Below are 22,516 nucleotides of genomic sequence, written 5' to 3'. Positions count from 1 at the left end.
TTTTTTACTTCTTGATTCACATCTGTTATGTCGTGAATTACATCCCCCCCCCAAAGATATGTTGATGTCCTCAGAGAATAGCCAGGGTCGTATCACTTCTTTGGGGGTTAAGGAGTACATCGTGGGTGTCCTTGGATATCAAAGCATTCTCTGCATCTCATGGTCTCCTCAGAAGCCAGAAAGGGCCTTCTTTGGAAATGGCAGCTGCAGATGTAAGGAGGTGATACTGGAGTAGGGTGGCCCCTTAGTCCAAGGTGACCGATGTCCTTATAGGAAGAGAGAGACACGGAGAAAAGGTGAGGACGCACAGCCCCATGACAGCACAGAGACACACGTGGGGGAGAACAGTCACGGCAACAGAGGCCAAGGCTGGAGTTATGCAGGCAGGGAGGGTCAAGGGTGGACGGGAGCAACCAGAGGCCAGGAGGGAGGGTGTGGCCCTGCTGGGACCATGATGTCCAACTTCTGGCCTCCAGAATTGTTGGAGCAGAACTTTCTGCTGTTTAAGCCCCTCCGTTGTGCTGTGTGATGTCTGCCCTAGGAAATTAACACCTGGTTCAGGGCCGTTCTCAGTTTTTACTTCTATCAGCTGATACAATCTGGCTGTCCAGTGGCCCTGGGCTCAGCGGCCTCAGGGGGAGGAGAGAACGTGGAGACCCCATTGTCCCCACCCCCACTCCATTAAAGGGAGAAATGGGATTTGTGGTCTCATGGGTGAACTCAGTGGAAATACTCCTGGGAAGCTTGTCACTCGTGTGATGCAGTAGCACCTCTGTGGCAGGAGGTTAAATACAGAGAAGAAATTCCAAAAGGCCAGTTTCAGTACTCAACCCAGTGAAGCAGGGGCCCCTGGGCCCCTTGGCAGCTTCCCTCCCAGGTCCTTGCCTCTTCTCAGCTCCCACAGCGACCTGTCCACCTGCGTGCCTTCACCTTCGGCTGCAGAGGCTGCAAAGCCACAGTCTGCTCTCCATCCCAGTGGTGACAGAAGGGAGGTGGTGACCACAGGAACAGGGCAAAGGTCGGGGCTCTGTGGGAAGCTCCAGTCCCCAGCCTCCTCCACAGCACACGGGAGGAGGCTGGTGCTTTTCTGTAACCCAAACCGCAAGGAGAGTTTGGAGTCCCACCCCCTAAAGGGATCTGGGGTGCGTGTGTGTGTGTGTGTGTGTGTGTGTGTGTATGTGTCTGTGTATCTGTGTGTGTCTGTGTTTCTGTGTCTGTGTATATCTGTGTCTGTGTGTTTCTGTGTCTCTGTGTGTGTCTGTGTGTCTGTGTGTATCTGTGTGTGTGTCTGCGTGTTTGTGTATCTGTGTCTGTGTGTGTATCTGTGTGTGTCTGTGTGTTTGTCTCTGTATCTGTGTGTGTCTCTGTGTGTGTGTCTCTATGTATCTGTGTGTGTCTGTGTGTATCTGTGTGTCTGTGTGTATCTGTGTGTTTCTGTGTCTGTGTGTATTTGTGTGTCTGTGTGTCTGTGTGTATCTGTGTGTGTCTGTGTGTTTCTGTGTCTCTGTGTATCTGTGTCTGTGTGTGTGTCTGCATGTCTGTGTGTGTCTCTATGTATCTGTGTGTGTGTGTATCTGTGTGTGTGTGTATCTGTGTCTATGTGTATCTGTGTGTCTGTGTGTCTACATGTCTGTGTGTATCTGTGTGTTTCTGTGTGTGTATCTGTGTGTGTGTGTGTATCTGTGTGTTTCTGTGTCTGTGTGTATCTGTGTGTGTCTGTGTGTATCTGTGTGTTTCTGTGTCTGTATCTGTGTGTGTGTGTCTGTGTGTATCTGTGTGTTTCTGTGTCTGTATGTATCTGTGTGTCTGCGAGTCTGTGTGTATCTTTGTGTTTCTGTGTGTCTGTGTCTGCGTGTCTGTGTTTAGCTGTGTGTGTATGTCTGTGTGTGTCTGTGTCTGTGTGTGTGTGTGTCTGTCTCTGTGAGATGTTTGGAGGGTACAAGAGGAAAGACCTAAGTCACATGTGCCCAACCTTCTAAATGTTACACAGGCTTTAAAAGGCCTAACACACTTGCCCCCTTCTCTGTCTTCCTTTTACCTTCCTGTCTTTAGTTGATCATCCACAATTTTTCCAAGTCCCCAGTCACTCTTCAAACAGTCCACTCAGAAGAGTCCCCTCGACCACACTAATGGCAAACAGTCCCTGGGTACTTCCTATGTGCCAGGCACCATGCTTCATACTTACATATACTAACTCATTTAATGCTCACAACAACCTTATGAGTTGCAAATAATTATTATTATATGTTTATAGTAAGGAAGGGTTAAGACACTCCCACAGTTCACAGATCTGGTAAGTGATAGAATCAGGGCCCGTACCCAGGCCACCTGGCTCCAGAGTCCATACTTTTTTTTTTTTTAACTTTTTTATTATAGAAAATTTCAGTATATACAAAAGTAGACAGAAATGTTTAATGAAGTGTTTAGTCATGTCAACAAGGGTCAACTCACGGGCAGTCTGGTGTCATCTACGCTCACTTATTTGTTCCTTCTCATATTATTCTGAAACAAATTCCAGACATCTTATCATTTTCTCCATGATACACACTTGGGTATGTATCTCTAAAAGTTTTTAGAGAAGATGAAGACATTCTTGCAAAATCATCATGCCTAAAAAATTGAAGAACAATTTCTTAACATTCTCACACTCGAATTCCCAGCGGTCTCATAAATGGCATTGTTACTTTTAAAGTGTATTTGTTTGAATCAGGATCTCAACAGGGCCCACAAGTTACAGTCGGTCGACTTGTTATTTGTCTCTTTTAAACTATTGGTTTCCCTTCCACTTCACTCTTTGTCCCCCTCCCTGCAATTCATTTGTTGGCAAAAAAGGGTCATCTGTCCTGAAGAGCTTCCTACAGTCAGTACTCTCTACCTACACGTCGTTCCGCCTCTGGGGAGCTATGATACGGACTCCTTCTGTATCGTATTTCAGACAGGGAACAGTTCTAGACCCTAGACCCACTGGGGCTCCATAAAATCATAACTAACATTTATACCTGTGAGTATGCACATTTGGGGGAGACAGGACCCATAGCTTTCACTAGGTTTTCAAAACAATTAATGATCATTAATTCTGGTCCAGACTTTTCATTTTAGAGATGAAGAAACCAGAAACACAGGTAGGTAAGTTGTCCAAGCTCACACAAATATTCAAGACACAGTGAGGACATGAATGTAGCCTTCAGGGCGCCCGAACAGGCATTTCACTTTCTGTTCCATGCTGCATACATTCTGCTCGTTTCATGCCGGATATGTGAGAGGAGAGAAGGGTGAGTGGATTGAGATATTCAGAGGGAGAGGAGGAATCAGAGGCATTTCCCCATGTTCAAGGTTGCCATTGACCTGGATCAATGGATTCGTGCCCTGTCCACATTTGGAATCTAAACCTATAATCAATATTACTGCCATATCACTCTAACACTTCTATTTCTCCATCCTGTGAAGAACCTGATTAAGGCACAGGTCTCTTACAAGCTGGATGCTAAGATCAATGATCCCTCATGTGCTGAAGGAAGAATATCCTTCCCAGCTGTGTGACGATTGAGGTTGAGTGTAAGAAATACCCGATTAGTAACCAGTCATTAACCCATGGTTTCTTAATCTCTTTTGATCTGGGGATTTCTCATCAGTAAAATGAGGGGCTGGGTTGTGTTAATCACTTTCCAAGTTTTTTGACTCTGACCGCACTAATACCCACGATGCCAATGCGTATGTTTTTATACATCTTAGAATACTTTTTCACTGAATTATTCTTACCCATTCAACATGGGATGCATCCTGATCATTTACACTCTATTTCTTTTTTAAAAAAAATTCTAGTTGTCACAATCATTAAGATGGTTTTAAGACCTAGTAATGGGGGTCCACTGGCTATTTGAAAAATACTTTACTGGGTGATTTTCAAGTCATCATTTATTCATTTACTTGGTCAGTCATTTTACAACTGTTTATTGAGTATTTAAGAGGTGTTAGACACTGTGGTGGAAGCTGAGAAAATGGCACTGAACAAAACAAAGCACTTATCCTGTGCTTACATCCTATGGAACCTCTAATTCTGTGAGGTCATGTTTGATAGGATTTTTCAGAGGGAAGGGAATTCTGAGTAAATCAGCTAAAGTCATAGAATGGGTTTGACTTAGAGGAAAAAGCATCAGAAACACAAGTTTTTTCAACCCTCTGGCAGGAGCCCACTGCAAAACTAAAATAGTCTAAACCCAAACTGTGTGATTTTTGTGTCAAATGAAGATTTCCTGTGGGTCCTAAATCTGTTCCAGAATCTGCTTGGAAATCAGGGCTTCTCTCACCTTTCTCCATACCTTGCAAAGATCAAAGTGGTTGACAGGCACGCTTTTCAGATAATCGATTCCAGAGACCACGGAGTGATAGAAATGAAGGGTAGAGAGCATCTGACTGAGGGACACGCCCTTGCAAGGTGTCATCTCCATAGTCACTCACTAGCCACACCCCCAGTACTTCCAAACCTGCCGGTGGGTCATTGAGTTTGCTTTTCAGAAACCTTGCTGTACCGTTTTCTTCCAGCAGAGGGCAGTAACGCACCACAATCACTGCAGAAAGGCCCGCGCGCGCGCACATGCAACCTGCTTGATATCTGTCCTGTGATGTTAGGTACTGAAGAATAAGGATGTCCCAGGATTTTAAACAAATTCTAGGTAAAGCGAGCTCCGGGAAAAATGCTGAAAAAGGAGACTTTTATTTTAGGTGGCTGCTTGCAGCCTCTGCCTTCCGACCCCTCCCATCAGGAGTCCCTGTGAGACGTCATCCAGCCCCAGAGAGGCCCTCTTTCAGGTTTGGCCCCCTGGCAGTCTGATCTTCCCATTTTTTTCCATTCCCCAAGCTTTGTAGCACCCTCTAAGGTCATGCAACGTCCCTGTGGCCTTCTGAGTCCAGGCTTTATGTACAGCCTTCCAAACATCACACTTTCTACTTTAGCTGCTGGGGATGGTCAGGCTCCCGCCCTCTCCTATATATTCCACAGGTGGGAAGTGGTGAGTGCAGGTTGATGGTGAGTGCAATCCATGCTGAGTCATCCTGATTGGGAGAAGTAGGCTGTAAACTCTTAATCACACCCACCCTTCTCAGGGTTCAAGCGGTTTTCTGACGCCCTTTCTTCCCTCCTCTTCACAGACCTGTACCTGCGCTTTTTAGCACTGATGCAGTATGGCCTGGCTTCCCCTCCTCAGAGGTGATGGCATTTTTACAACGCCACAGGCCAAGAGAATTTTCCTTCACCTTACATTTCTACGTGTGTCCGAAAGTAGTTAAAACGCTCTGTTAACCATTTAACTAGTGTGCTCTTCTGGGAAAGAAAGACATTTGAGCAGAAGGCACTCCTCCAATAGAAACAGATGCCACAAAGAACAATATATTTAGGCACGATTCACCTTTTCCAAGCCCCACTGGCTCCTTCCCTATCCAGCCCAGGGAATACAGACCCAAGTGCAACCCTGCAGTTAGTCCAGGAGGGCTCTTCTGAGTGTCTTCTAATGCCATGGATTTACTTTTATTAAGAGAAAGGGCAGGAAGGGATCATGTAACTGGGAAGAGTAAGGTTACCATGAAGAGTCAGCAAGGATTACAGTTCCCAGTGATTCTGAGGTTGAACTTGCCATTTTGAAATATTCTCCCAGTGGCTGGCTTCTGTTGAATGAAAAAAAAAAAAAAATGCACAACCTAAAAGTTGAGAGTTATGTTTTATTCGATGGACTTTCTGAGGACTCCAGCCAGGAAGACAGCCTCTCAGATAGCTCCGAGGGACTGCTCCAAAGAGGTAAGGGAGGAGCCCAAATACATAGTTTTTGCAACAAAAACCAGGTAGTTGGAACATCAAAAGATTACTGCTAGGGCTTCCCTGGTGGCGCAGTGGTTGAGAGTCCACCTGCCGATGCAGGGGACACGGGTTCGTGCCCCGGTCCGGGAGGATCCCACATGCCGCGGAGCGGCTGGGCCCGTGAGCCATGGCCGCTGAGCCTGAGCGTCCGGAGCCTGTGCTCCACAACGGGAGAGGCCACAACAGTGAGAGGCCCGCGTACCGCAAAAAAAAAAAAAAAAAAAGATTACTGCTAGTCACAAAACGCAGACATCTCACGTTAATGAATTTAGTGCTTTTCTTTGTATCGGAAGGTGCCAGAGTCTGGGCTCATTGAACTCATTCCTTTTACATGCACCTTAGCTATTTGGGCCAATAGCCTGCTTTTCTCCATCCTGAATTCCCACAGGGTGCACAGTTGTGGGGAGATGCAGTGGCTGCTGACTTGATGGTTGGAGACATCCGTTATTTACTGATATGGCAGGTGACATGCTTTGTCCACACTTCCCTTCTAGGTCGTGGCTAAGATATAATGCAATGGACAGACACTTTTAAACGTTTTCAGGGGCTTCCCTGGTGGCGCAGTGGTTGGGAGTCCGCCTGCCGATGCAGCGGACGCGGGTTCGTGCCCCGGTCTGCGAAGATCGCACATGCCACGGTGCGGCTGGGCCCGTGAGCCATGGCCGCTGAGCCTGCGCGTCTGGAACCTGTGCTCCGCAACGGGACAGGCCACAACAGTGAGAGGCCCGCGTACCGCGAAAAAAAAAAAAAAAAAGTCTTCAGTATCTTCAACAATGCATTGATTTTTTAAAAAAAATGTTTTAAACACCTACATTAAGGTACTACACCAGTAGAAATTTTTAAAACATTGTAAAGGTGAAAAAAAGAGAGGGGACAAAAATGGGAACTAGAAGTAGTTGGGGAGAGGAAGTGTTATTAGAAAAGAAACTCGGGGCTTCCCCGGTGGTGTGGTGGTTAAGAATCCGCCTGCCAATGCAGGGGACACGGGTTCGAGCCCTGGTCTGGGAAGATCCCACATGCCTCAGAGCAGCTAAGCCCGTGGGCCACAACTGCTGAGCCTGGGCTCTAGAGCCCGCAGGCCACGACTACTGAGCCCACGTGCCACAACTACTGAAGCCCGCGTGCCTAGAGCCCCGTGCTCTGCAGCAAGAGAAGCCACCACAATAAGCCCACGCACCACAATGAAGAGTAGCCCCTGCTCGCCGCAGCTAGAGAAAGCCTGCGTGCAGCAACGAAGCCCCAATGCAGCCAAAAATAAAATTAATTAATTAAAAAAAAAAAGGAAAGAAATTCTTTGGGCAGGGCGTGGAGACAGCCACCAATAACTGCTTCAGTTACCACTAGCGGATTGATGTCATGGGCCCCATGAGGTTTACACCTATTAGTGAAACCCAACAGGGGGATTTGCTTGGACAAGAAGCAGTAAAACTAAAGCTTCTGTGTCTGTATTGGCAGTAAACTACCCCATGACGCGGATGCCTTCTGATTGAGGTCTGTTACTTTATCATGTTCCTAAACTGGCTCATTATCAGAAACAGCTGTTATAAAAATCAGATGCCTGAGACTCATTTCAGACCCGATGAATCCAATGTCTGGGCAGCTGGGTTTTGTTTGCTTTTTTTCTTTTTAAGCTCCTCAGTGCTGCTGGATAGCTTGTTTTTTCTTTCCTGAAAATGTTTCAGGAATAGGATTACATTTCTTTTAAGGGATAGTAATTTAAACAAGTTTTGTAAAAAGAGTACCTATGATTTTGATAATATGTCGCCACACTTATTTGCTTTTTTCTTATGACTTAGTTTTCTCTTTGAAGGAGATGCGTTTCCCTTCTTGGTTCTGATCTTTTCATTACAGCTGCGAGTAGGTAGATACTAGAGACGTGGAGAATTGACACGAGCGCCCTGTAGCTCTTCAGTCAACAAATATTGAGTGTCCTGCGGTGAATGTGTAAGACCCAAAGGCCCGGCCAACAACTGGGAGGGTGCAGAAGTGCAGGGATTGACAGTAGAATAAAGAAAGGTAAAGTGGAAAAAACCAGAATGCTGTAGTGGGAGGATTAGGGACCAGATGGTTGCATTTGTTCATTGAACATCCTTGAGCAACAGAGTTATAACCACGAATAATCCGCAACCCCTGGCCCCAGGGAAGCACGGGTCCGAGAAAGGTAACACTTTCAACCGGAACCAACCACTGACACTTCAGTGTGAACTGGGACAAGAGCCCTTTTCCCACAGGTGGGAGAAGAGAGAGCGGGCGGAGCGCGGTGAGGACTGCGTTGGAGCGAAGGAAGGACCGCCCCTTCCCCTCTAACAGATCTAAGGGCCCGCCCCGACCCTGGACCTCAAGGCGAGAACCATCCCTTCATCACAACAGCCTCCTCCCGCCCCTCCCACCCGCTCTCACGTCGCTAGGTCCCGAGGGGGGAGGGGCGGGGCCAGCTCGCCGAGGCCACACTCCCGCGAGAGCGCCCAGTCCCGCGGGCTGCGCACGCGCAGACCCAGCACGCCTGCGCCTCAGGCCCGGGCGCTCTGCCGCGAGCTCTCGGAATGTTTGGCGTTACCAAGGAGCCGCTGGCCCCCCCGGCAAGGCGGGAGGACCAAACCCGACCGAGGTGGCCGCGGCGAGAGCGGCTGCGATGATGTCCAACCCAGTGCATGGCCTGCCTTTTCTCCCGGGCATGTCCTTTAAGGACTCCACGGTGAGGACTTCTCTGCCCAACCCCCTGCCCCCACCCCCGGGCGGCCTCGGAGGGCTCGCAGCTGCTCGAAAGATTGCGTCTCCTTTCTCGTCCGCTCGAGTTTGTCCTCTTTCCCTTCAAACCCGTCCCTCTGCCCCAACCTTGTTCTCTTTTCTCCCTCACCCAGCCTCACCCTCCCTGTCCCATTTTGCCCTCCGCCCATCCCTCTCTAGTTTTTCCACTCCACCCTGGCAGTGTCTTGGCCTCCCAGCGTTCTTACTTGCTGCTCTCCTCAAGCCTCTGCCTCCTCTAGATCACTGATTTCCCCACCTTGCTCCCGAGCTCTCCCTCGGTCCTCTCCCTAGCTCATTCTCCCACCCCCATACCCTTCTCTGATGAGCTCCACCCTTAAACCCTCCCTCCTAGTCTGGGCCCTTTCCCCGACTCAGCCTCTCTACACCTTCATCCTTATTTCCACAGCCCCATCCCACCCACTCTCCCCAGGCCGATCTTTCCCGCCCGCGTTCTTCCTCTTCTGAATCCTAGACCTAGTAAGCGCTCCCACTCCCAGCTGCATTTCCTGTCTTATTTACCACTTCCACCCATTGGCTTCTTTCTGCCAGGTCCTTTATTGCAGTCTCCTCCCTTCTTATTTATGCGTCTACCACACCTCATCCCTTTTCTACAGTCTGGTCCCACCTTCACCCTGTTCTTGTTTAACCTTCTTTCCCAGTTGTTCTTTCTCCAAAAGTTAGGCTTTCAACACTTGGCCGTCTTCCTCCCAAACCATCCTCAGGTGCTTTGTAGGAGATAATTCCACATAAATTCCCTCCACTACAGTTGATTCGTTGCTGTTTTTTCTTCTCCTAGCCCTTTTCTTTTCGCTTTAACATTTTTATAAAAGATTCCTATTTAGATTTTGTTTCACTCTTCCCCTACTTTGTGTTTTTAGTTGCATCCTGTAGACAAAATTGAAGAGAAAAAAAAATAGGCTTGTGTTTTTTTTCTCTGACATAGTTTAGCCCTTGACAAAATTATTATTTAATTCTGAAATTTCAGGGTTACTGAAATATATGTTGGAATATCAACATTAAGATTCAGTAGGCCGATAGGCTGATTATCAGAGATGAAACGATAATAATTTATATTTATATAGTTTAATAATTTATAAGTTCCTCTCCGTGATCATGAAGGTCAGATAAAATACATAGTCAATTTATTTTCTTTGGGAGAATGAATTGAAATTGACTGTTTGGTGAGGGAATTTGGATTCTGAATCTCTTCTTCATAGTTATTCCTGCATTAAGACACAGCATTGTAGATTTTTTGCTTCAGTGGACTTTTCAGTTTTATGAAACTTAAAAATGTTGTAGGCACGTTCCTGCCCTGTGCAGGAACAGCTTACCATTTGCTGTTGGTGAGTGTGGGTTACCCATGGGGCAGGGTTGATTTGATTTGGGATTACAGAGGTGTGGGTTGGAGGTGCCAGGCTCTGAGAACATATATTGCCGTACTACAAGTAAGATGAACTGTGCATTGGACATATTTCAGATTTTAAATACACTGGCCAAGTGTCAGCCATTTTGCCTTATTTTGATATGTGAAAAACATGATCACTGTCTTCAGCCCTGAAAGACTAGGTATGTGTAACTCTCAAGACCTTCAGAAGATGAACCACAGGAACTAAGGTGGGGAGCCTGAGGTGGCCTTGCCTGGGGTGCCCTTGAAGTCCACTGATAAAGGTCGTATAGCTGAGTGGTGGTAGAGATGTCTGTCTCAAACGGGAAAAGCAAATGAAGCAGCTGGTGTTGCTTCTGTCTTTAGAGGTGGGAGAAGAGGAGCTTGAAGTTACACAGGTTACCCAGTGATGAAGTCAACTCAGCCCATTTTGTTCTGTGTCATTTGTGTTATGTCCTGTCAACTGATATGTGACCCTGAATGTACAACCCATAAAATAAAGTTCACAGTCCATAACTCTTAGCAAAAGAAGCTTACTCTATTGCACCTTTTATGCTAGTACAGATCCTGAGAGATGGTTGGTTGGGCTGCAAAGAAATTAGGTAAGTCAGTAATTTTTTTCATAAAAAATATTTTATGATTTATGTGTGTATATATATGTATGTGTGTAAATATGATTTTGAAAGCAACATTGCGAAGAACAGAAAAAGGAAAAAAATTTCCATAAAATTGACATAATCTCTAATTTTCCCTTCCACTTTTTTCCAACTTTATTGAGATATAATTGATGTATAAATTTAAAGTGTACAACCTGTTGATTTGATATGCTTGTATTTTGCAAAATGATCACCACCATAGCATTAGCTAACACCTCCATCCAGTCATATAATTACCATTTCCTTTTTGTGATGAGAACATTTAAGATCTACTCTCTTAACAACTTTCAAGTATATAATACACCATTGTTAGCTATAATCATCATGCTGTACCTTAGATCCTCAGAATGATTTCATTTTATAACTGAATAAACTGGAAGTTTGTATCCTTTGACCACTCTCTCCCCATTTCTTCTGCCTCCACCCCCTGGTAACCACCACTCTACTCTCTGTTTCTATGAGTTTGGATTTTTTAGATTCCACATATAAATGATATCATGCATACAGTATTTGTCTTTCTCTTGCTGACGTTTTTCACTTGACATAATGCCCTCAAGTTTCATCCAAGTTGTCAGAAATGGTAGGATTTCCTTCTTTCTCATGGCTGCATACTATTTCATTGTATATACATGTATAGATATGTATATACACATTCATACACACATATATGTCATATCTTTATCCATTGCTTGAAACAGATTGTTTCCATATCTTGGCTATTATGAATAATGCTGTATTGAACAAGGGGGTGCAGGTATCTCTTCAAGATCCTCTTTTCATTACCTTTGGATATATACCCAAAAATGAGATTGCTGGACTGTATGGTAGTTCTGTTTTTAATTTTTTGAGGAACCTCCACACGGTTTTCCATAATGGCTGTACCAATTTACATTCCCACAAGGGTTTTTTTCTCCACATCCTTTTCAACAGTTGTTAGCTCTTGTCTTTTTGATGATAGCCATCCTAGCAGGTGTGAGATGTTATCTAATTGTGGTTTTAATTGGCATTTCCTTGATGATTAGTGATGTCAAGCACCTTTTCACATACCTCTTGGCCATTTGTATGTCTTCTTTTGGAAAAATATCTATTCAGTTCCTCTACCCATTTTTTTTTCCTCTGCCCATTTTTTAACCAGACTTTGTTTATTTGGATTGTTTTTGTTTTGCTATTGGGTTGTATGAGTTCTTTATATATTGGATATTAACCCCTTATTAGATACATGATCTGCACATTTTCCTCCCATTCTGCAGGTTGCCTTTTCATTTTGTTGATGGTTTCTTTTGCTGTGCAGAAGCTTTTTAGTTTAATGTAGTCCCATTTATTTATTTATTTTTGCTTTTGTTTCTTATGCTTGTGTTGTCAGATCCAAAAAATCATTGCCTAGAACAATGTCAAGGAGCTTTCCTATGTTTTCTTCTAGGAGTTTTACAGTTTCAGGTCTTATGTTTAAGTCTAATCCATTTTGAATTAATTTTTGTGAGTGGTGTAAGATAGGGATCCAGTTTCATTCTTCTGCATGGTTATCCAGTTTTCCCAACACCATTTATTGAAAAGACTATCCTTTTTTCATTGTGTATTCTTGGCTTTCTTGCCAAAGATTAGTTGACTGTATATGTGAGGGTTCATTTCTGGGCTCCCCGTTCTGTTCCATTGGTCTATGTGTCTATTTTTCTGCCAATACATATTGTTTTGATTACTGTAGTTTTGTAGTATAGTTTGAAATCAGGATGCCTCCAACTTTGTTGTTCTTTCTCAGGATTGCTTGGCTATTAAGAGTCTTTTGTGGCTCCATAAAAATTTTAGGATTTTTTTTTTCTATTTTTGTGAAAAATGCCATTGGAATTTTGATACTGATTGCATTGACTCTTAGATGGCTTCGGGTAGTATGGACATTTTAGTAATATTAATTCTTCCAAAACATGAATATGCGTTTCTTTTCATTTATTTGTGTTATCTTCAGTTTCTTTCATCAAAAGCTTGTAGTTTTCAGTGTACAGGCCTTTCACCTCCTTGGTTAAATTTATTCCTAAGTATTTTATTGTTTTTGATGCTATCATAAATGAGATTGTTTTCTTAATTTCTCTTTCAGGTAGTTCACTGTTGGTGTGTAGAAACACAGCTGATTTTTTGTATGTTGATTTCTGTATCCTGGAATTTTACTGAATTTGTTGACTCGTTCTAACAGTTTTTTGGTGGAGTCATTAAGGTTTATAAGTATAAGATCATATCATCTGCAAACAAAGACAGTTTTACTTCTTCCTTTCCTATTTGGATGCCATTTATTTCTTTTTCTTGCCTGATTGCTCTAACAAGGACTTCCAGTACTATGTTGAATAGTAATGGTGAGAGTAGGCATTCTTGTCTTGTTACTGATCTTAGAGGAAAAGCTTTCAACCTTTCACCTTTGAGTATGATGTTAGTTGTAGGTTTGTCATCTATGGACTTTATTGTGTTGAGGTATGTTCCTTCTATACCCAATTTTTTGAGCATTTTTATCATGAAAGGATATTGTATTTTGCCAAATGCATTTTCTGCATCTGTTGAGATGATCATGTGATTTTTATCTTTCATTCTGTTGATGTGTGTATCACATTTATTTATTTGCACATGTTAAACCATCCTTGCATCTCAGAAATCAGTCCCACTTGACCATGGTGTATGACTCTTTTAATGTGCTGTTGAATTTGGTTTGCTGGTATTTTGTTGAGGATTTTTACATCTGTGTTCATCAGAGATATTGGTCTGTCATTTTATTGTAGTTTCCTTATCTGGCTTTGGTATCAGGGTAATGCTAGTTTTATAAAATGAGTTTGGGAGTGTTCCCTCCTCTTCAGTTTTTTGGAAGCATTTGAGAAGGACTGGCATTAATTCTGCTTTAAATGTTTGGTAGAATTCACCAGTGAAACCATCTGGTCCCAAGCTTTTCTCTATTAGGTTTTTGATTACTGATTCAGTTTCCTTACTTGTTATTGGTCTGTTCAGATTTTCTATTTCTTCATGATTCAGTCTTGCTAGGTTGTACATTTCTAGGAGTTTATCGATTTCTTCTAGGTTATCCAGTTTGTTGGCATGTAATTATTCATAGTAGACTCTCATGCTTCTTTGTATTTCTATACTATCAGTTATAATGTCTCCCTTTTCATTTCTGATTTTATTTGAGTCCTCTCTCTTTTTTCTTAATCAGTTAGCTAAAGGTTTGTCAATTTTGTTTGTCTTTTCAAAAAAACAGCTTAGTTTCTTTGATCATTTCTATTTTTCTAGTGTCTATTTCATTTATTTCTGCTCTGATCTTTATTATTTCATTTCTTCTGCTGACTTTGGGCTTAGTTCTTCTTTTTCTAGTTTCTTGAGGTATAAAGCGAAGTGGTTTATTTAAGATCTTATTTCTCAATGCAGGCATATATCATTATAAACTTAAACCTGCTCTTGCAGCATCCTGTAGATTTTCATTTTTGTGCTTCCATTTTCATCTGTTCAAGATTTTAAAAACTTCCGTTTGATTTCTTTGACTCATTGGTTGTTCAGGAGTGTGTTTTTTAATTTTCACATATTTGTGAATTTTCCAGCTTTCCTCCACTTATTGATTTCTGGTTTCATGCCATTGTAATTGGAAAAGACACTTGGTATGATTTCAGTCTTCTTAAATTGCTGAGACTTATTTTGTGGCCTATCATATGATCTATACTGGAGAATGTTTTGCACATGCTTGAGAATAAAGAGTGCTGCTGTTGAATGGATTGTTCTGTATGTGTGTGTTAGGTCTCTTTGATCTAAAGTATGGTTCAAGTGCAGTGTTTTCCTTGTTGATTTTTTTTCTCTGGCTGATCTGTCCATTGTTGAGAGTGGGGTACTGAAGTCCCTTGCTATAATTGTTTTGTTGTCTATTTCGCCCTTCAGATCAACCGTATTTGTTCACATAAAAATCTACCCTTTTACTCCCCACCCCTTATTTTTTTGATGTCACCATTTACATCTTTTTGTATAGTGTATCCATTAACAAATTGTTGAAGCTAGGGTTAAGTAGTCTTTATAGTAAAGTAGATAACACATCACCATGTTACAGTATTAGGGTGTCTCCCTTTACCTTTACCAGTGTGTTGTATAGTTTCATGTTACTAATAAACACCTTTTTGTTTCAGCTCAAAGAACTCTTTTCAGCATTTCATGTAAGGCAAACTTAGTGGTGACAAAGTCCTTTAGCTTATACTTATTAGGAAAAGTCTTTATCTTGCCTTCATTTCTGAAGGACAACTTTTCTGGGTAAAGTACTCTTGGTTGGCAGTTTTTTTCTTCATCGCTTTCTAGAGGCCTAAGCTGGCTGCCTGTGTGGTTCCTGGGCTCTGCTGGGGACAGGGGAGAGGAGGGAGCCAGGAGGGACTCAGGTGGTGGCCTGGGCAACCCTGAATGCCTGTGGGACAAAAGCTGGTGAAGTCTGCAGGGGCTACATGGCAGCTGCAGCTATGCTGGCTGTTGGCTGTGGGTCAAAATCTGCTGTTTGTCTGCCAAGCAGGTCTCTGTGAACCACAGTGGCTCCCACTGAATGGGTGCTGCCAGTAGCCCCTACTTTTTTCTTCCTTGTTCCTAACTGGCTCTGTACACTTCTACTTCACTAGTCTGTGGGGTGAAACTGAGGTGGGACCTTCGTGCACTGTCTCCAAACGACTGGAGAGCTGACTGCCCACCCTGCTTTTCCTTTCCTGGTTGAGGGGAAGTTGCCTCCTGGGGCTGAACAGTGCTGGCTTGGGGGATGGGATGATGCAGAGAAAATGGGTTGTCTTCCTTCTCTTCCTGTGTGAATATCCTCAGTTTTTTGTTTTACTGTGTTGCTGAAACCTCCTAAATGGACTCTGGACCTCTTCCAGAGGTGTTCATGGACAGCTGTCCAACCATTGATCTTCGTGGAGGGATGGGGAGGCTGGGTATCCTATGCCACTGTTTTGGTCTCCTCTGCCTTCAAAAATATTTCCTTTCCACTTTTTTTCTGTAATCTTTTGTTTTTTCCATTTACCAATAAAAATGTGTTGATTGTAAAAAAAAAAAAAAAACCATAATTCAGAAATGTATAGTACAGACAGAGAACATTCTCCAAGTCTAGCCTTTTTTGTGCACGTGTTTGCATGCTTATAATTAATATGATATAATTTTGTAAGCTGCTTTTTTGGACTTATTAAATCATAAATATTTTTCCCAGATTACCACATGGTCTTTAATGGCTGCATAATAGCCCATTAGGTGAGCTTTCCATCAGTTACTCATGCTTGTCTTTTAGATTGTTTCCCATGGCATGTTTTACTATTGTAGTTATAACTATTATAATTTACTATTATAACTATTGAACATTATAATGGTCAGCCTTAGACATATTGTTCTTTCCTGTAATTTTGGGTTATATCCTTAAAGGATTGGGGGTGGAATTATTGAGTTCAAGTCTGTTCAGTTTAAGTCTGTAATATCCATTTGCTTTCTAAAAAGTTATATGAATATATTAGCATCACTGTAGCAAGAGGGCCTTTGTTTCATTTCAGGTAAAAATTCATTTCACAGAACTAGATCTTCTCAGTTCCATGGTTTATGACCACCAGATAAAATGAAAAACATGGGAAGACTAGTACAAAATTAGGAGTATACATGAGATAATATTTTAGCCTTTTGTGGAAAGTGAGCTGGTAATTAAATTGGACTTTCAGCAGCAGGGCTTTAAGTTTTATTTCAAGATCAGGCTGCTGCATCCCTCCTCCTTTCTGGCTGAGTGTTTTAGCTTAAAGTACAAGAACCTTCTAAAGTAGGTAAACTTTTTGATGTAAGGTTTGTGGATGTTTATAAACAAAGGTTGAAGTTATATTGTTGAAAGTTAGCTTTTTTACCTAACAAATATTTATAATATAAAGACACACTTCGTTTTTTTCTTCAGAAAACAGCATTTCATAGAAGCCAGACGCTTGGCTATAGGAATGGCTATGCAGTTGTTCGACATCCAACAGTTGGGATCGGCGGGGACCGGCTCCAGGTCAGCCAGCTGTCTCAGGCTGAGCTGGACAAGCTTGCCAGCAAGGCACCAGTCCTCACGTACGGCCAGCCCAAGCAGGCCCCCCGCGCAGAATTCATTCCTGCCTATGTGGCTTTCGACAAAAAGGTATCATCTGGGATGGAAGGGTACCCCCTGAATTCAAATCTCTGAGAGCCAACTGTTTGCAGAAAAGTCAACAGTAAACCACAGCCTTTCCAGATACTCTGAGGAGAAAATTGTTCAAATGCCTCAACCCTTAGTCATAGACAGCTGAACTCAGGATTGAAAGACCCTTTCTTTACTCAGGAAGCCGATTACGGAAAATAATTCCCTGTAGACGTCACTGAAATATTTTCTAAATACAGTTTAAAAAAGTTGGATGAGTTCTGAATTCTTGAGTTCATATTGCTGTGTTTACCTGTTCTGTGTTTTCTACTTTTTAAAAATCCTGTATTCTGTAGTAATGACAGATCCTTAATCTCTGTGTAGTGCAGAGTGTCATCGTGACAATGACTTCATCTGTTGTCGGTTTTCTCCAGGCTGTCTCCATAAGTTTTGTTTTTCAGGGAACATTTCAGATTTGGCATAATATAACCAAAGGGTAGTATAACATTTTTGTTTGTGTCTTATTTACCCTTATGTTTTTGTAATGTGAGTTACTTTATTTCCGTCTGTTAACATTTCCACATCATCCTTGGTTTTCCTTGTCACTGAGCTTCCTCTTTTCACTAAGGTGAGCTTGTCCTAACCCTAGCCATGCAGCAGAATTACTGGTGGGACTTTTAAGAAACTTGGATGTTGCCCCAGCCCTCACTGATTTTAATTTCTAGATGATTTTTATGTATAACTGGCTGTGAGAACTACTGACTAGTTTTTATAAGTTAGCTTTCTTCATTTACTCCTAGCCTATCTTATTTCTCTCTTTTTTTGGTCTTACGTTTCATTTTATTATTTTTGTTAAATGTCTATACCATTTTCATCCAGCTGGCCAATCTTTATTAATAAATAAAAATTTATTAATAAAGGTATTTTGTACCTTCCAGCCTCTGTTGAAGCTAGAGGCTGGAAGGTACAAAATAATCTAGTGGTGAAAATATGCCATTTACATTAACAATCACTTAATTAAAAATGTTTTTAATGTATCAGACGTAATCTATATCATCTCCCCTTCCCCATCTCAACTAACTGATTTGATACAAACACGTTGACATGTCCACTTATAGGCTGAACCTAAACATCCATATCAGTGATATGACTGGGTATTTCTTTACCTTTTTCTTGTTTCTCTTGTTTATTTACAGCTGTGACAGGCACTGCAAAACCAGTAGAAAAGGGAAAGGGGTGAAAATACAAGAGAGGAGTGGGATAGGCATTTAACAGTTTATCAAGATACAAATGGTTAGGTTCAATTTTTACTGAAAACAATCGCAAATAACTATCGTAAACTAGAACGTGATAAAGTATTAATGAGGGACTTCCCTGATGGTCCAGTGGTTAAGACTTTGCCTTCCAATGCAGGGGGTGCAGGTTCGACCCCTGGTCGGGGAGCTAAGATCCCACATGCCTCGCGACCAAAAAACCAAAACATAAAACAGAAGCAATATTGTAACAAATTCAGTAAAGACTTAAGAAAAAAAGTATTAATGAAATTAAAAGAGGGAGAATTGTGCCAGAATAGGAAATAAGCTTCTTAGTTTTTGTTTTTCTATGTAATTTTATGCTAATTGTCATTACTTAATTTATACTTTTAAAATATTATTTGTAAGTCATTTCTTTAAAGATAGTGCTCATGAAAAGAATATTTACATTTTTGTTTTCCTATTCGTTTTACTTGGATCATCACCATTTTCTATAAATGATTCTTACCATAGATAATGAGGTAGAGTAGTTAAATGCATGGTTTTGAAACTAGGATTTTTTTTTGTGATAAGAAAACTATGGGTTTTCTTAATTAGATCAGAGTTTAAATTTTTTGGTAATACCCAGAAGTCCACTTAATAGCCAACATATTTGTCCATGTTTTGGACATTCTTTGTACCGTTCCTCATCCTTAGAATGTAAGTATTTCTTACGCAGATTATAAAGACCAGGATATCTCCAAGGAGTGCCTGCATCTTTCTCTTTGCTCCCGTATGGTTCTCGTCATCATCACCCACTGTATCCATTTCCCAGGCTAACTTCGCCACTCTGTGTTCCTGGTGTTCTTCTTTCATCCTCTTCATCTTTAACTTCCATCCTGCTGCCATTTCAAACACTCAGGTGAGTATTTCTCTACCTAGGGTCATACCATCCTGTCTTAAGAAACCTTCTTTCTACTTGTAACCCTTTAAGCAACTTTTTTCCTCACTTGATTGTCACTTCACTTAGAAGCTGACTTCTTCACCCTCGAGCCCCAAACTCCTTTTTCTTAGTAGCCAGTGTTGTTTTACTTGTCAGATCTGGAGAGGTTTTCTTTACCAGCATTCTCTTTTACCTGTTTACAACATCTGCCATTGCTGACCCCGTTTCCTCTTTGAAACTCTGCTTTTCTTTTGCTACCAGGACTCTTCACTCTCCTGGTTTTCTTCTCTCTCTCTGTCTCTCTCAATGCTCCTGCTCTGGCCTTCCTTCCTCCTCTCATTTATTAACGGTAAGTGTTTTCAAGGTTCTGTTCTCATTCCTTATTCTATATTGTTGAGAGATTTCACCCACTTTTGTGTTTTCAGCTGTCATCTCAAGGTAGACAACTATCAATGTTTATTTCCAATTCTGACCTTATTGAAACTCCAGACCTGCCGCGGGATCTCTTCACCTGATGAGCTGTTGGCACCTCAGGGTCTGTGTGTCTGTAGCTCAGCTCATCACCTTTTCCCGCAAATGTGCTCTTTCTGTGTTCTCCTCGGTAATCCAAGCTTGAAGAGCTTGAAACCTGAGCCGCGTTTGGCTCTTTCTTGCTTCACTCCCCACATTCAGTGATTTGCTGAGTCGAGTATCTCTCACTTCCCTTTCCTCTCCCGCTATCTTAGTTCAGACAAGCAGCGTGTTAACAGCTAACATGTTGTTAACTGTTGTATTAGTCTCATGTTTTTTATGCTCATAACAGGTCTACTGCTTGGTTTATTCCCCAAAGCACAGCTCTGATGATATCACTTCTCAGGGGGAACATTACCACTACCCAGCTGCTCTAGCCCCCAGTTGAAAGTCATCCTTTTTAAAAAATTTTTTTAATTTTATTTTTTTAATTGAAGTATAGTTGATTTACAATGTGTGTTTCAGGTGTACAGCAAAGTGGTTCAGTTATACATATATATATATATTCTTTTTCGGATTCTTTTCCCTTATTATTATAAGGTTATTATACAAAATATTGAGTATAGTTCCCTGAGTTATACGGTGGGTCCTTGTTGGTTATTTATTTCACATATAGCAGTATGTATCTGTTAATCCCAAACTCCTAATTTATCCCCCCCTTCCTGAAAGTCATCCTTGACTCTTCTTTTCCCTCAAAACCCACATCCAATCTTATCATCAAGCTCTGTCATTTCTGTCTCTAAAATATATAACTAATCCATTTACATATTTCCAACTCCACTATTAACATTAATTCATTTTCCACAGAACAGCCAGGCCTGTCTTTTAAAAATAAATATCAGAACATGTCACGTACTGACCAAAATACTTCTCCATGGCTTTCTCATCATATATACAACTGTACAGGTTCCCTGCAGTCACCACGAGACCTGGCCCTCCCTGCTGTTTCTGCAGCTTTTTCCTGGGCCTCTCTTTTCCTCACCCACTGTGTTTCAGTCACACTAGATTTATTTTCCTTATTTTCTTGAGATTGTAATACACTACCCCAGGACCTTTGCATGTGCTGTTCCCCCTACCTGGAATAGCTTTCCCTCTGCTCTTAAGCAGCTGACTCCATCTCATCCTTCAGTGTGACTTTCTATGAAGCTTTTTCTGGCCACTATGCTAAGGTGGTCCCTCCGTATTTTTCTCTATCATTTTTTTGTTTCCTTCACAGTAGTGTATTACAGTTTGTATTGCTGATTTGTTTAGTGTTTATCTGTCCTACTTGAGTGTATACTTCATTAGCGCAAGGACTCATCTGGTCTATTCTGTGATTGGTACTCAATAAATATTAGTTGAAAAAAATGAGATGAATCATTATTTAAGAAATAAAATTAACATATTAGTGTCACTGCTGAAAATTGGCAAGCTGAGCATACAATGCACAGATATAATAGAGTAAACTAAAAAATAATTTAAAAAGTGTACCTAGGCTTTTTATAATTGTATGTGATATGAAAATATTCAGCGTCTTCCCCATCAATTTGACATCATTGCGAATAGTTCCAAGTTTCTTGGGGCATTCTGAGCACTTCCTGGGAGTTAGGAGACTTGGATTCTAATTCTGGGTGTTGTGTTGGCACCTTGAGGACTCTCAGTATTTAGTGTCCTCATCTATATAATTAGTTAGAATACATGTAGGAATCTATCCAGCTGTAAAATTCCATGAAAAATAAATTTTTAAACACAGTATCTAAATATTACTTTTTCCTTCCTTTTTACATAATATATTTCCTTCTTATTCTACCTGGGAAAGCTAATGTTATCTTAACTACTTGCTAAACAGTTTTCCTAGATTAACTCTTTTCTAGTCATTTCTTTCTGGGTGGAGCACAGAACTCTTAATTCTGTTCTTAATAAGTAGCTAAGTGCCTTTTTGATTAACAGTCAAATAAATAAGTACATTCAGGGTTAGAGTATTTTTTCCTGAGTCTTCACATGTTGGTCTGGCTCTCTGTAATATGACTTACATGGTGAAAACATGTAGTTTTAGCCATATATATAGATCATATGCCAGAGGAAACCCAAGTACTTTATTGCACAAACTGATTCATATTAAAAAATCAGAGATAAATGTACAGACAGAAAAAAACTTCTAGGGTTTTTTTTTTAATGGGTAAAATTTTTTACCACTTACAGTTTATGTCAGACAACAAACTCCCAAATAACCGAGAACATAAGAATTTAGTGCCCTAGCTAACTGAATAGTCAGTTTCTTCAATAAATACCAAATATACCATATATACATAATCAGTTACTTCTTTTCCCTGCACAATCTGAATGTACTAGAATGAATATAAAGCGAACACTTTTACTGTGCATTATTTAATTTTGCATTATTTAATTTTTCTTTGCTTCAAAAGGAATGTTTTGGATTTTACAAAGTGATCATGCGGTCACAATTCACTACTGTAAATGTACAAAGATAGGAGATTAGGATTCATTTGTACTGATCACATGGCATAAGTCTATAAGGTTTGTTTTTAAATAACTCATTATCATTAACATTTTAAAATACAGAATGCAAAAAATTCTGATTATTTGAGCCTTTAAAATGTGTGTGTATCTTTTCCCAGCCTCCCATTCTGAGGCCAGGTTCCTGTTGCCAAAGGTATTTTCATCCCCTTCATCTTAGAAAACAGATGGCATAGGAAACTGGGGGTGCCCCAGGCTTCAATCTTTCGTTTTCTTCTTTGTCTATGCTCACTACTTTGGTCCAGACTCATGCCTTGAAATGTCCTTTACGCAAGCAGTCCCCAACCTTTTTGGCACCTCAGACCGGTTTCGTGGAAGACGGTTTTTCCACGGACCCCGGGGAGAGGGGCGGGTAAAGGTTTTGGGATGATTCAAGTGCATTACACTTACTGTGCACTTTATTTCTATTATTATTACATTGTAATATATAATGAAATAATTCTGCTGACAGGAGGTGGAGCTCAGGTGGTAACGCAGTCGATGGGGAGCAGCTGTAAATACGGATGAAGTTTCACTTGCCCGCCAGCCACCCATGTCCTGCTGTGCGGCCTGGGGGTTGGGGA

General features: G+C 41.5%; 1 protein-coding gene across 1 annotated transcript in view; it reads left to right on the top strand.

The window, feature by feature from the left end:
- The first annotated feature begins 8,358 nt into the window (after nt 1–8,358).
- The window catches only part of EFHC1 (EF-hand domain containing 1), a 60,311-nt gene continuing 46,153 nt past the window's right edge, over nt 8,359–22,516 (top strand). The window contains exons 1-2 of the mRNA XM_029243062.1: nt 8,359–8,546; nt 16,551–16,772. Of these exons, the coding sequence (XP_029098895.1) occupies nt 8,484–8,546; nt 16,551–16,772 (285 nt within the window). The 5' untranslated portion in view covers nt 8,359–8,483. The remainder of the gene's footprint in view (nt 8,547–16,550; nt 16,773–22,516) is intronic.

This window comes from Monodon monoceros, unplaced genomic scaffold, assembly GCF_005190385.1.
Source record: "Monodon monoceros isolate NGI ecotype Baffin Bay Population unplaced genomic scaffold, NGI_Narwhal_1 Super_Scaffold_3, whole genome shotgun sequence".
NCBI classification, from domain to species: domain Eukaryota; kingdom Metazoa; phylum Chordata; class Mammalia; order Artiodactyla; family Monodontidae; genus Monodon; species Monodon monoceros.
The sequence above is the reverse complement of the archived record's forward strand: the minus strand, read 5'-3'. Positions and strand labels throughout refer to the sequence as shown.